General features: G+C 44.8%; 3 protein-coding genes across 4 annotated transcripts; 1 reads left to right on the top strand and 2 right to left on the bottom strand.

Annotated features, from left to right (window-relative positions):
* Positions 1 to 487: 487 nt before the first annotated feature.
* On the bottom strand, positions 488 to 4,403 carry LOC109527021 (membrane-associated tyrosine- and threonine-specific cdc2-inhibitory kinase-like). 2 transcript variants are annotated; one of them, XM_019888808.1, is made up of 8 exons: positions 4,347 to 4,403; positions 3,175 to 3,570; positions 2,728 to 2,965; positions 2,082 to 2,349; positions 1,888 to 1,991; positions 1,606 to 1,778; positions 1,254 to 1,468; positions 488 to 1,073 (listed from the first exon to the last, which is right to left on the bottom strand). In XM_019888808.1, exons 2-8 carry the CDS (start codon positions 3,544 to 3,546, stop codon positions 749 to 751), a joined length of 1,695 nt encoding a protein of 564 aa, XP_019744367.1. In that variant the 5' UTR covers positions 3,547 to 3,570; positions 4,347 to 4,403; the 3' UTR covers positions 488 to 748. The 2 variants fall into 2 exon arrangements, with proteins under 2 accessions (XP_019744367.1, XP_019744289.1); XM_019888730.1 differs by having other exon boundaries at positions 4,175 to 4,391.
* On the bottom strand, positions 4,347 to 7,426 carry LOC109521433 (membrane-associated tyrosine- and threonine-specific cdc2-inhibitory kinase-like). Its single transcript, XM_019879290.1, has 8 exons — positions 7,196 to 7,426; positions 6,187 to 6,582; positions 5,740 to 5,977; positions 5,094 to 5,361; positions 4,900 to 5,003; positions 4,618 to 4,790; positions 4,412 to 4,480; positions 4,347 to 4,355 (listed from the first exon to the last, which is right to left on the bottom strand). Exons 1-8 carry the CDS (start codon positions 7,250 to 7,252, stop codon positions 4,347 to 4,349), a joined length of 1,314 nt encoding a protein of 437 aa, XP_019734849.1. The 5' UTR covers positions 7,253 to 7,426.
* A 225-nt stretch (positions 7,427 to 7,651) lies between these two features.
* On the top strand, positions 7,652 to 9,958 carry LOC109527357 (transcription elongation factor B polypeptide 2-like). Its single transcript, XM_019889288.1, has 4 exons — positions 7,652 to 7,758; positions 8,406 to 8,540; positions 8,621 to 8,729; positions 9,082 to 9,958. Exons 1-4 carry the CDS (start codon positions 7,756 to 7,758, stop codon positions 9,192 to 9,194), a joined length of 360 nt encoding a protein of 119 aa, XP_019744847.1. The 5' UTR covers positions 7,652 to 7,755; the 3' UTR covers positions 9,195 to 9,958.
* The last annotated feature ends 1,562 nt before the right edge of the window (positions 9,959 to 11,520 follow it).

The raw sequence follows: 11,520 nt of genomic DNA, 5'->3' as shown, positions 1-11,520 counted from the left end.
AATCGCAGTGCGGGCTCACTTGACTTCGACTTTGCAGTGCGTGCTGGCTTGACCGCAGTAGCTAACCGCGTTAGTACCTTGTGGTCGTTTTACCTTTTTAAATTTTTAGTTCCACTGTTGGTAAACACACGTAGCAATTGAATGAGTTGAAGTAAATAGCATCAACGCTGACAAGCTATTCACTTAGGAAACAATTCACGGCAATCGATTTCTTTTCGTATCAAAACAAGCATTCGCTTCTGGTCTGAGTCAACACCGGAACCCGTCTTTTGTGCGGTGCTTTTCAGAATAAAACTGACATACTGTATTTCCCAAGTGACTTTTCGTAAAATGAAAGACTTCGGAGAGGATCGTTATTTTAAAACGAAAACTAAAATCATTATGAACACTATGTAGTATGTTGGTAAATTTACCCTGTACTGTCACCTACTGGTCAAATTGAAAAAGATTGACGTTTCTCAAAAATCACACTAAAAAAAAGACAATCAACAATATGAACGGTTTAATCTTTTGGGGAAAACACACAGTTCAAGTAGCACACATGAAACGATAAATCTCAATATTCAACAATACTCAACAAATAATTGCACTCAAGGGAACACAAACCATGCATTAAAGTGTGATTCCCCTTCCTTTACAAGCTCTGTAATGAAAAAATGGCATAAGTAGTGCATTCAGCAAAGCAGTGAACTTGTTCTGTTTGATGTCCAATGCAGTCTTAAAATAACGTCAGACTCCCAAGTCGCGGCTATGCCTCCACGGCAATTTCCTCAAAGAGACACAGCAGGTTTTTGGGCCCGAAGCTGGGCTGGTCGTCCAAACGGCTTCGGTCGCGATTGCGGCGCTGTGAAGATCGTCTGGTCTGCCTGGAGTCCAGACGGTCAGTGGGACTTGGGGTGCAAGAAGTGTGCGTGGATGACGTGTTACAGTCGCTGGAGTAGACGTTGGAGGGTGCCCGGGCCTCGTTGGATGGGGACCACTCAAATGGATCCAGGTGAGGACTCCGGTCAACGTAATCCAGAGAATATCGGAGAGGAGTGGATGTACTTTTCAAACTCAGTGTGGATTTCATCCTGTTAGAGAAGACCCAAAAGTTAAAGACCTTCAAAATCATTGGTGAATTTGTAAATGCTGAACCGCGGATATGACAGGGTTCACCGTAGTACTATAATGCCACCAAAAAATCCTTGTCAGTCCGGCGCGTGTGTCGACAAATAACTCAGAAGAGGTTCACCGAAAGCGAATATGCTAACCTGTCCGAGAACCTTGGGGAATTCCCCGGTCCCACGGATTCCACCGGGAACACCCCGTCGTCCTCTGAGCTGTCAGCGTGCAAGGCGTGGAGGGGCAGCGTTACTTCCCCGTCCCAGTTCTCTTTGGGAGGAGTGCAGGGCACCGGCTTGCTCCAGCCAGAGAAGATCGGCAAGTAAAGAGAAGAGAAAATTCGCCGACCAAAGTCTACCACCACCTGGAAACAGAACCAACCAGCAGAATATTAACGAAAAATCAACCAAATTCATCTAAGCATTTTTTGTAAGGCAGACCCCTTTAGGACAGCGGGCCACCTTGAATCAAAATCAACAGTCCTAAATGTGACCAAATTACCCGGCAGAAGAAGGCCAAAGTCAGCATGGTTTCTGTGAAAATAAGGTAAGCGTGTCTCTTCCATCTGTGTTTCCTCACTGCGGGCAGCGCAAGAAGCTCAGGCACTGTCGGCCTCTCTGAAGGCTCTGGAGAAAGCATCATCTGAAGAACTTTCTGAAGGTCGGTGGAAAGCCCTACAGAGAGAAATGTCACAAAATGTAATCGTGACTAACCCTGAATAATCACAAATTACAAACGCATCTGGGGAAGGGTGCGGGGTTGGGGGGAGTACTGTAAACCTACCCCTCGCGACCTCAGGGAGGTGCCCGTGTCTAATTTGCTGCCAGCCCTCCCCACCATTGGGGACCTCAATGTTGCACGCAAGCTCCAGAATGGAAACACCCAAACTAAAAAGTAAACAATAAGTTGATGTGAGGGAATCCGCCGTCTCCCAAAAGTATGACTTTTCTTATGGACGGCGTTAAAGATTTCTGCACCTGAAAACATCTGCGGCGGGTCCATACTCCCCCCGTAGGAGCTCAGGAGCCATGTACCTGGGATCTCCTCCGGGGTCATCTTCTCTCACTTTCTCCAAGCTGCTCTCGTTGAGCTCCAGCAGAAGCCCAAAGTCGCCCAGTTTGAGGCGCCCGGAGGCCGTGACCAGCACATTGGCGGGCTTCAGGTCCATATGAACAAAACTGCGAGAGTGCAGGTGGTCCAGAGCTGAGAGGAGGTCGCACAAGTACCACCATGCCCCACGCTCATCTGTGTTGACCGGAAAGAGCATGACACATCAGTGGTGTCAAAATATTACCTCAAAAGACCTTTTCATAATGTTTGTGGAGTAACTAAATGGAAAAAAGAGCGGAGAAAAGTCTTGACCAGCTTTGAGAAAAAAAAAAACAATGGCCAGCAGATGGCAGCATTGGTTCTCTTTGGGATGAGACCGCCTGGATCAAAATAACGCAGAAGCTAACCAACATGCCGTACAAGCAGCTTGTGATTGATCAAAATGTTTGTCACGTTAAATCCAGTACAAAGAGTGTCACAAAAGGGAGAAAAGATGACCGAGGATACATTTAGACGTCGAGACGAGAGCGTGGAAATAGGCGTGACGGCGAAAATGGTGCAGATGGTCCCTACCATTACCAGGAGTCTGGCTCTCTGCGTGGAGCAGCAAACTGGTGTGGCACAGTTCCGTCTGGATGTACAGCCGACCGCACTCCTCCCAGGCGGCGACCAAGTTGAGGATGTGAGGGTGCGGGCAGACCCGCTCGTGGTTCCTAGCCTCCCTCACCTTGCGGTTCCTGTCACTGTTGCCCCTGTAGCGATTGAGCGAGCGTTTGACAGCATACAGGCGGCCATCCTTGTTATTTTGAACCTGGGAAAGAAAAGATGGTGACAGAATTCCCTGTGGTTTCAAATGTCGTTTTAACTGTGAAATGAAGATGGCGCTAATTTCAATAGATGTATTGTACATCTGTTTTGATTTTTATTTATTTGCGCTACATATGTTTTTTGCAAAGCTGCAGACTGCAATTTTAACTTCTTGAGGTTCTACTTTATGTCACCCATTCGAATCACACTCACCTTGTAGACTTCACCAAAGGAACCCCTTCCCAGCAGGCCCAGCATAGTGAAGCACTGATTGAAATACGACTGCTGCTTTTTGGGGTCGTACACAGATTCCGGAGGAGCCAACTGGCTGAGCGAACAAGACAGGGGCGTCCAGGGGGACGCTTTTTGCTGGAAGAAGCGGCTCACAGAGAGAGACTCCTTTGACGGCGCCAACGGCGGCAGAGAACGCGACAGTTGATCAGGGGTGGAGACAGAAGAGTTGGACGTGGACGAGGAGCAGAAAGGGTGCCGACGCTTTTTCAAGGAGAAGGACTGTTCCGCATGTGCAAAGTGGGTGGGGAGTGGGAGAACTCTGGTCACTGCGGTATCCACGCTTGGTGACATTGTGCCTTCTTTCTGGTCAATGCTCTGAGAACGTTAAAAAAAAAAAAAAAAGCAAACATTCTGTGAATTTTAAAACAATACAATGTGGACACTGGATAGTGTTTTTAAATTTGATTGGAAAAACAAATATATGATTCTGATGATTCTGATTCTGATAAATCAAGCCATGAACCTCCCAAACCAAATCTAAAGCATATAAAAACAAAAAAAGGTACCATTTTAAGTGTTGTTTGGCCAAGTGCATTACACATGCTAACGAAACATCCTGCCAGACAAGTTATGTACTTGAAGTCTACTATAGAAAGAAAGCAAGTCAGTGCTATTGGTATTACTGGTATTGATACTGGGACACCTACTATTGATACTGGCATCTGCTGGCATCAATACTAGATTTCCCATAAAAGAGTAAACTGTAATAAGCGATATGACAATGCTGAAACTACCATTTGGTAAAATGAAGCTCAAGGACGCTTTTCCAAAGGCGGCAACTGCTTGAAGTGCATGTACATACCCAAGTGCAATGCAGGTATCGCTTCTGTTCACGAACTAACTTAGAAAAATGTCAGTAAATAGAAAAATGGAACCGCAGTACGAAATTGGGACTGAAGAAAATGCAACAGAGACTTACACCCGCGCTGGCTCGTTGACGTGGAGTGTAGCAAAGCGTAGATTTTAGTGTCCTCATAAACGTTAGTAACGTTTTATGGTCCTTTGAGTGTGTGCACAAATAAAGTAAATTTTATACTGAGCATAATCCAGGATAGATATAAACAGTACGCATTCGAAACAGAGGCGCCCACCTAGTCCTCCTCAAATCAGTCGAGCGGGATGTGGAGTGACGTGGTCGTGTTATGATGAATCCCACTTGAATTCTCGGCAGGACACTCTCCAAGTAAAGAGAAGAGAAAATTCGCCGACCAAAGTCTACCACCACCTGGAAACAGAACCAACCAGCAGAATATTAACGAAAAATCAACCAAATTCATCTAAGCATTTTTTGTAAGGCAGACCCCTTTAGGACAGCGGGCCACCTTGAATCAAAATCAACAGTCCTAAATGTGACCAAATTACCCGGCAGAAGAAGGCCAAAGTCAGCATGGTTTCTGTGAAAATAAGGTAAGCGTGTCTCTTCCATCTGTGTTTCCTCACTGCGGGCAGCGCAAGAAGCTCAGGCACTGTCGGCCTCTCTGAAGGCTCTGGAGAAAGCATCATCTGAAGAACTTTCTGAAGGTCGGTGGAAAGCCCTACAGAGAGAAATGTCACAAAATGTAATCGTGACTAACCCTGAATAATCACAAATTACAAACGCATCTGGGGAAGGGTGCGGGGTTGGGGGGAGTACTGTAAACCTACCCCTCGCGACCTCAGGGAGGTGCCCGTGTCTAATTTGCTGCCAGCCCTCCCCACCATTGGGGACCTCAATGTTGCACGCAAGCTCCAGAATGGAAACACCCAAACTAAAAAGTAAACAATAAGTTGATGTGAGGGAATCCGCCGTCTCCCAAAAGTATGACTTTTCTTATGGACGGCGTTAAAGATTTCTGCACCTGAAAACATCTGCGGCGGGTCCATACTCCCCCCGTAGGAGCTCAGGAGCCATGTACCTGGGATCTCCTCCGGGGTCATCTTCTCTCACTTTCTCCAAGCTGCTCTCGTTGAGCTCCAGCAGAAGCCCAAAGTCGCCCAGTTTGAGGCGCCCGGAGGCCGTGACCAGCACATTGGCGGGCTTCAGGTCCATATGAACAAAACTGCGAGAGTGCAGGTGGTCCAGAGCTGAGAGGAGGTCGCACAAGTACCACCATGCCCCACGCTCATCTGTGTTGACCGGAAAGAGCATGACACATCAGTGGTGTCAAAATATTACCTCAAAAGACCTTTTCATAATGTTTGTGGAGTAACTAAATGGAAAAAAGAGCGGAGAAAAGTCTTGACCAGCTTTGAGAAAAAAAAAAACAATGGCCAGCAGATGGCAGCATTGGTTCTCTTTGGGATGAGACCGCCTGGATCAAAATAACGCAGAAGCTAACCAACATGCCGTACAAGCAGCTTGTGATTGATCAAAATGTTTGTCACGTTAAATCCAGTACAAAGAGTGTCACAAAAGGGAGAAAAGATGACCGAGGATACATTTAGACGTCGAGACGAGAGCGTGGAAATAGGCGTGACGGCGAAAATGGTGCAGATGGTCCCTACCATTACCAGGAGTCTGGCTCTCTGCGTGGAGCAGCAAACTGGTGTGGCACAGTTCCGTCTGGATGTACAGCCGACCGCACTCCTCCCAGGCGGCGACCAAGTTGAGGATGTGAGGGTGCGGGCAGACCCGCTCGTGGTTCCTAGCCTCCCTCACCTTGCGGTTCCTGTCACTGTTGCCCCTGTAGCGATTGAGCGAGCGTTTGACAGCATACAGGCGGCCATCCTTGTTATTTTGAACCTGGGAAAGAAAAGATGGTGACAGAATTCCCTGTGGTTTCAAATGTCGTTTTAACTGTGAAATGAAGATGGCGCTAATTTCAATAGATGTATTGTACATCTGTTTTGATTTTTATTTATTTGCGCTACATATGTTTTTTGCAAAGCTGCAGACTGCAATTTTAACTTCTTGAGGTTCTACTTTATGTCACCCATTCGAATCACACTCACCTTGTAGACTTCACCAAAGGAACCCCTTCCCAGCAGGCCCAGCATAGTGAAGCACTGATTGAAATACGACTGCTGCTTTTTGGGGTCGTACACAGATTCCGGAGGAGCCAACTGGCTGAGCGAACAAGACAGGGGCGTCCAGGGGGACGCTTTTTGCTGGAAGAAGCGGCTCACAGAGAGAGACTCCTTTGACGGCGCCAACGGCGGCAGAGAACGCGACAGTTGATCAGGGGTGGAGACAGAAGAGTTGGACGTGGACGAGGAGCAGAAAGGGTGCCGACGCTTTTTCAAGGAGAAGGACTGTTCCGCATGTGCAAAGTGGGTGGGGAGTGGGAGAACTCTGGTCACTGCGGTATCCACGCTTGGTGACATTGTGCCTTCTTTCTGGTCAATGCTCTGAGAACGTTAAAAAAAAAAAAAAAAGCAAACATTCTGTGAATTTTAAAACAATACAATGTGGACACTGGATAGTGTTTTTAAATTTGATTGGAAAAACAAATATATGATTCTGATGATTCTGATTCTGATAAATCAAGCCATGAACCTCCCAAACCAAATCTAAAGCATATAAAAACAAAAAAAGGTACCATTTTAAGTGTTGTTTGGCCAAGTGCATTACACATGCTAACGAAACATCCTGCCAGACAAGTTATGTACTTGAAGTCTACTATAGAAAGAAAGCAAGTCAGTGCTATTGGTATTACTGGTATTGATACTGGGACACCTACTATTGATACTGGCATCTGCTGGCATCAATACTAGATTTCCCATAAAAGAGTAAACTGTAATAAGCGATATGACAATGCTGAAACTACCATTTGGTAAAATGAAGCTCAAGGACGCTTTTCCAAAGGCGGCAACTGCTTGAAGTGCATGTACATACCCAAGTGCAATGCAGGTATCGCTTCTGTTCACGAACTAACTTAGAAAAATGTCAGTAAATAGAAAAATGGAACCGCAGTACGAAATTGGGACTGAAGAAAATGCAACAGAGACGTTAGGAACTTACACCCGCGCTGGCTCGTTGACGTGGAGTGTAGCAAAGCGTAGATTTTAGTGTCCTCATAAACGTTAGTAACGTTTTATGGTCCTTTGAGTGTGTGCACAAATAAAGTAAATTTTATACTGAGCATAATCCAGGATAGATATAAACAGTACGCATTCGAAACAGAGGCGCCCACCTAGTCCTCCTCAAATCAGTCGAGCGGGATGTGGAGTGACGTGGTCGTGTTATGATGAATCCCACTTGAATTCTCGGCAGGACACTCTCCGCCGCAATATGATTGGCAGAAGCACACAGCTGGCTGCATTATAATTGGCTTGCAGCAGCCAATCACATTGATAGCAGGGCGTCCCCTGCCTAGAACTACAGTGGGATTATACATTGGCACCACACGAAGTAAAGTCGCGCCAAATTCCGAAATCTGATATACGCAGGGATGCGCATCTGCGTTTCGTGAATTCAACGTACACATTTTATTTGCCGTAAAATCGCGCAGGCGCGGTGAACCTGTGGCTTCTGCTGCACTACAGGGCTGGCGCATCGGGCTAGCTAGCTGATCATTTAAGATGGTAAGTGGGTTATTTTAATCACATTTTTTTTTTGTCATTACAGTCCGTTGTTAGATCACGGGGATGAACCTTCTGTGGTCGGCATCAAAATCACAACGCTGTTGGCGTTTAAAAAGTGCGATTTAGGTGTTAAATAGCGATCATGTGCTAAATTTGCTCTGTTAGCATCCAGTTTCCCATCTACAAAGATAGCGAGGTAATTTAGCCCGGCTAACCTTGGGAGTGATGTCATTTGAGTCGAGTTAATACTTAGCTGATGAAAATAGAGGTTATAAAACGCTGGAGTTTGTGTCCGAAGTTGGTAACCGTCACGCCTTAAAATGTTTTTTTTTTTTTTTGTATACTTGTGAGCTGCTTGTCAGCATTTAACTCAGGATTGCTAGCGATTGGATTAATGCCAGAATCTGTGGTGTTTTCCGGAACTCGGATGAATTTCTAACTCGATTTATAATTAGAGCGCTTCGCAATACTGTACTCGCACGCGTATTTGGTCTACTTAATGTGTTATTTGAAGACATTGTCAACATTTTTTCCCCGCAACAAACTCACCAAATGTTAAGGTCACTTTCATTTCCTTTTATAGTCACCATGTCATTTTCAAACTCCAACGTTGTCGCATTTGCAGACTCATTTGTTTCTCGTTTCAGGATGTGTTCTTAATGATCCGGCGTCACAAGACCACCATCTTCACAGATGCCAAGGAGTCCACCACAGTCTATGAATTAAAGCGTATAGTCGAGGGAATTCTAAAGAGACCGCCCGAGGACCAGCGGCTCTACAAAGTGAATTAACCACCTTTCCTAATCTGGAATTTAAATGACACAAAAGAATTTGGTGACTGATTGACATTGTGACTTCACAGGACGAGCAGTTGCTAGAAGACAGCAAAACTCTGGGAGACAGCGGATTCACCAACCAGACTGCCAGACCACAGGCACCGGCTACAGTTGGTCTGGCTTTTCGAGTCAGTGGTATGTTAACAGCAAGAATATTCGGGGGAAATCTTGTGGAGCAATGTGCCAAAATGTTATATCAAAGCTTGTATTGGCTGTTGAAACAATGTTGCATGATTTACCTCATTCGAACTTTTTGGTGTTCTGCACCAACCTATGCCATCTCCTATTATTTGTTAGCCTTAAGATAGCAGACTGTCCTAAGGCAAAGCTCTGTAATTTTTCACTATTTGCCAAACTTCTGATTTATATCTCAAGTTTTTGCTTGCAAGTCAACGTTAAAAAAAAGTCCAAATGATGGCTTTTACCTGTCAAATACGTCTTGTAAAATAAATACTGTACATAAATAAATCTCTCCTGTAACCCCCAGATGAGATGTTCGAGCAGCTGCACATCGAGGCCTTCTCCAGCCCCCCAGAGCTCCCCGATGTGATGAAGCCTCAGGACTCCGGTAGCACTGCCAATGAACAAGCCGTGCAGTGATGCACGCCCCCTCCGCCATGCGACGCGACTGTGGAAGTAGTGTGTGGGTGGGGGGTGTTTGGATTAACTGCAGTGAAGAAGTCGTGGGTTGGAGGATATGTAGTGTCATTTCAGTTGATGAACAGGGACGTTGTGGGTAACCGCGCCCGTCCATGTTATCTTCATGCTATCATCGCAGCACCCTCCCCCCTCCCCCAATTGGCTTCACGTGTCAGGTTTTTAGGTAAATATGATTTCTGCTTGGGCTCTGCTCCTTGGTTTGGAGAATGTGTGCGTGTGTGTGTGACTTATTCTAATTATTTTCATGAATATTTTTGGAAAAAGTGAAAGTGTACTAGTCCTTTTTAGAAGTAACCTGCATGGGTAAGGAGTGTGGTGTGTAAACGGGCAAACTGCATGACCCGAGGGCTTGATCTTCACACAAACGAATGAACACGTCCTAGTTTCCTTACATCATGTCTTCCAGTTATGTTCATCTGGTTTCTTGTGTCCCACCAGGAAATTAATTTTGTCGAAGTTATGGTCATGTTTTGTTTTGTGCACGTGTTGTCACTTGTGTCTCTTCTTTGTACATTTCCTGAGACCAAAGGCCATACACCAGAGAAAAGTTCTTTTCAGAGATTTTTTTGTTGGGTTTTTTTTGCCACAAACTTCTGGAAATTATTTCGTCACATCATCCTTTTTCAGCACCTTTCCCCACAAAAATACCCTGTAACTGTGAGCTTGCTTAATTAAAGGTTTTCCATTTTTTTTTTTTTTTTATACTTCTGTCTTGTTTTTCCCCTTCAAATATTTTCCAAGTGAAACACTCAAGTCAATGGTAAGAAGTCGAGTAGAATTCTGCAATTCTCTCAAGAATTTGGTCACAGGTGAGCCGTCGTCTGTCCGAGTTGACTTGAGGTGGGAGGCGGGCTACACCCGGACTGGTCGCCAGCCAATCGCACCGAGCATTGAGACGAGATGAGCATTCACATTGACAACTAAGGACAATTGGAGCCCTCTGGAGTAAATATGGGAAAAACCCACACAAGCATGGGGAGAACATGCAAACTGCACAAGGGAGAGTTTTAAACCCCAAATTGTGCTTCAGGTGTGCATGCCACAAAGTCCACCTAGCTGCTTTTATTAGAAAATATTCAAACCTTTGATGGGAGGAATAAAATAAAGGCAACAATCGAGTGTTTATGCTCCATTATTGAAATAACTGCTAGGTACCATTTTCTGATCAGGGTTTCCAGTGTTGATTGATTTTTAGAAAGGCATGACAGGCTGGATCTTCACACCTGTGTTCAAATAAAGAAGCTCGGATATAGTCTTAAAAAATTGTAATGTAGTCTGCGCCCAATTTGTAAAGAGGTACTGTCACAACCATTCAATGAAAAAAAAAAATGTTGCAATTCCTAATCACGGTCATTTTGAAGGTAGATTTTTGTCTTATCACCATTTGAAAACATTTTTTAATAACTATATATGGGCCATTCCATAATTGGAGCACAATTTGGCACCAACTGTAAAATATTTTTATGTTTCCAAGGGAAACGATAAACAAGTGAATTTGATCTGTCCGGCTCAACGGTCATTGCTCAAGATAAATGTTTTGCTTTTGGGTGCAAACCTGTTCAGGATATTCTGGCACCTGCAAAACAACAACAAAAGAACAATTGAAGTTTAATTTTATTTGAAGATTAATTTCGAATGACCCGGGTTCGAATCCCCTCGTGTATTGTAATGTTAGCATTACCGTAAGTACAGCAACAGGGTTGCAAATCAATCCTAATGTTTGCTGGAGTAGCTGCTGGAGTAGTTGTTAGCTGTGATGCTCACTTGACAAGAACAAACTTCAGTGTCACAGCTTTCATTTCTCAAACTAAAGTACCCACCCCCAAAAAATACTGCGCTCTTCAAGTAACACCATCATGACTTTTAACCTTCAAATGCAGTGACGTAGTAAGCATTTAACAAAAAACAATACTGAGGTTTTGAGCTTAAAAACTATTGCAAGCACATATAAGTACATATACGTATAATTTCCACAAAAAGGGCATGTTTCTGTATTTTGCGGACGGACTCTTTGAAACTTCATGCGTGAATATGTGTGTGTGTGTGTGTGTGTGTGTGTGTGTGTGTGTGTGTGTGTGTGTGTTTTCCGACTTGAAACCCTTAATTACTTCGCGTGATGACATAAATGCACGTTTTTCCTGACAGTAGTTTGTGCAGTTCGCATGCAGTGCCACTTAAATCCAATTTGTCACTCTCGCAACTCGGGAATGTCTCTCTCCAGCCAGTCATGTAGTGACGTCATGTGTCCAGGGAATGCGGGCTGGGA

This window comes from Hippocampus comes, unplaced genomic scaffold (genome assembly GCF_001891065.2).
Source record: "Hippocampus comes isolate QL1 unplaced genomic scaffold, H_comes_QL1_v1.1 scaffold330, whole genome shotgun sequence".
Lineage (NCBI taxonomy): Eukaryota > Metazoa > Chordata > Actinopteri > Syngnathiformes > Syngnathidae > Hippocampus > Hippocampus comes.
This window is presented reverse-complemented; position numbering and strand designations above follow the sequence as displayed.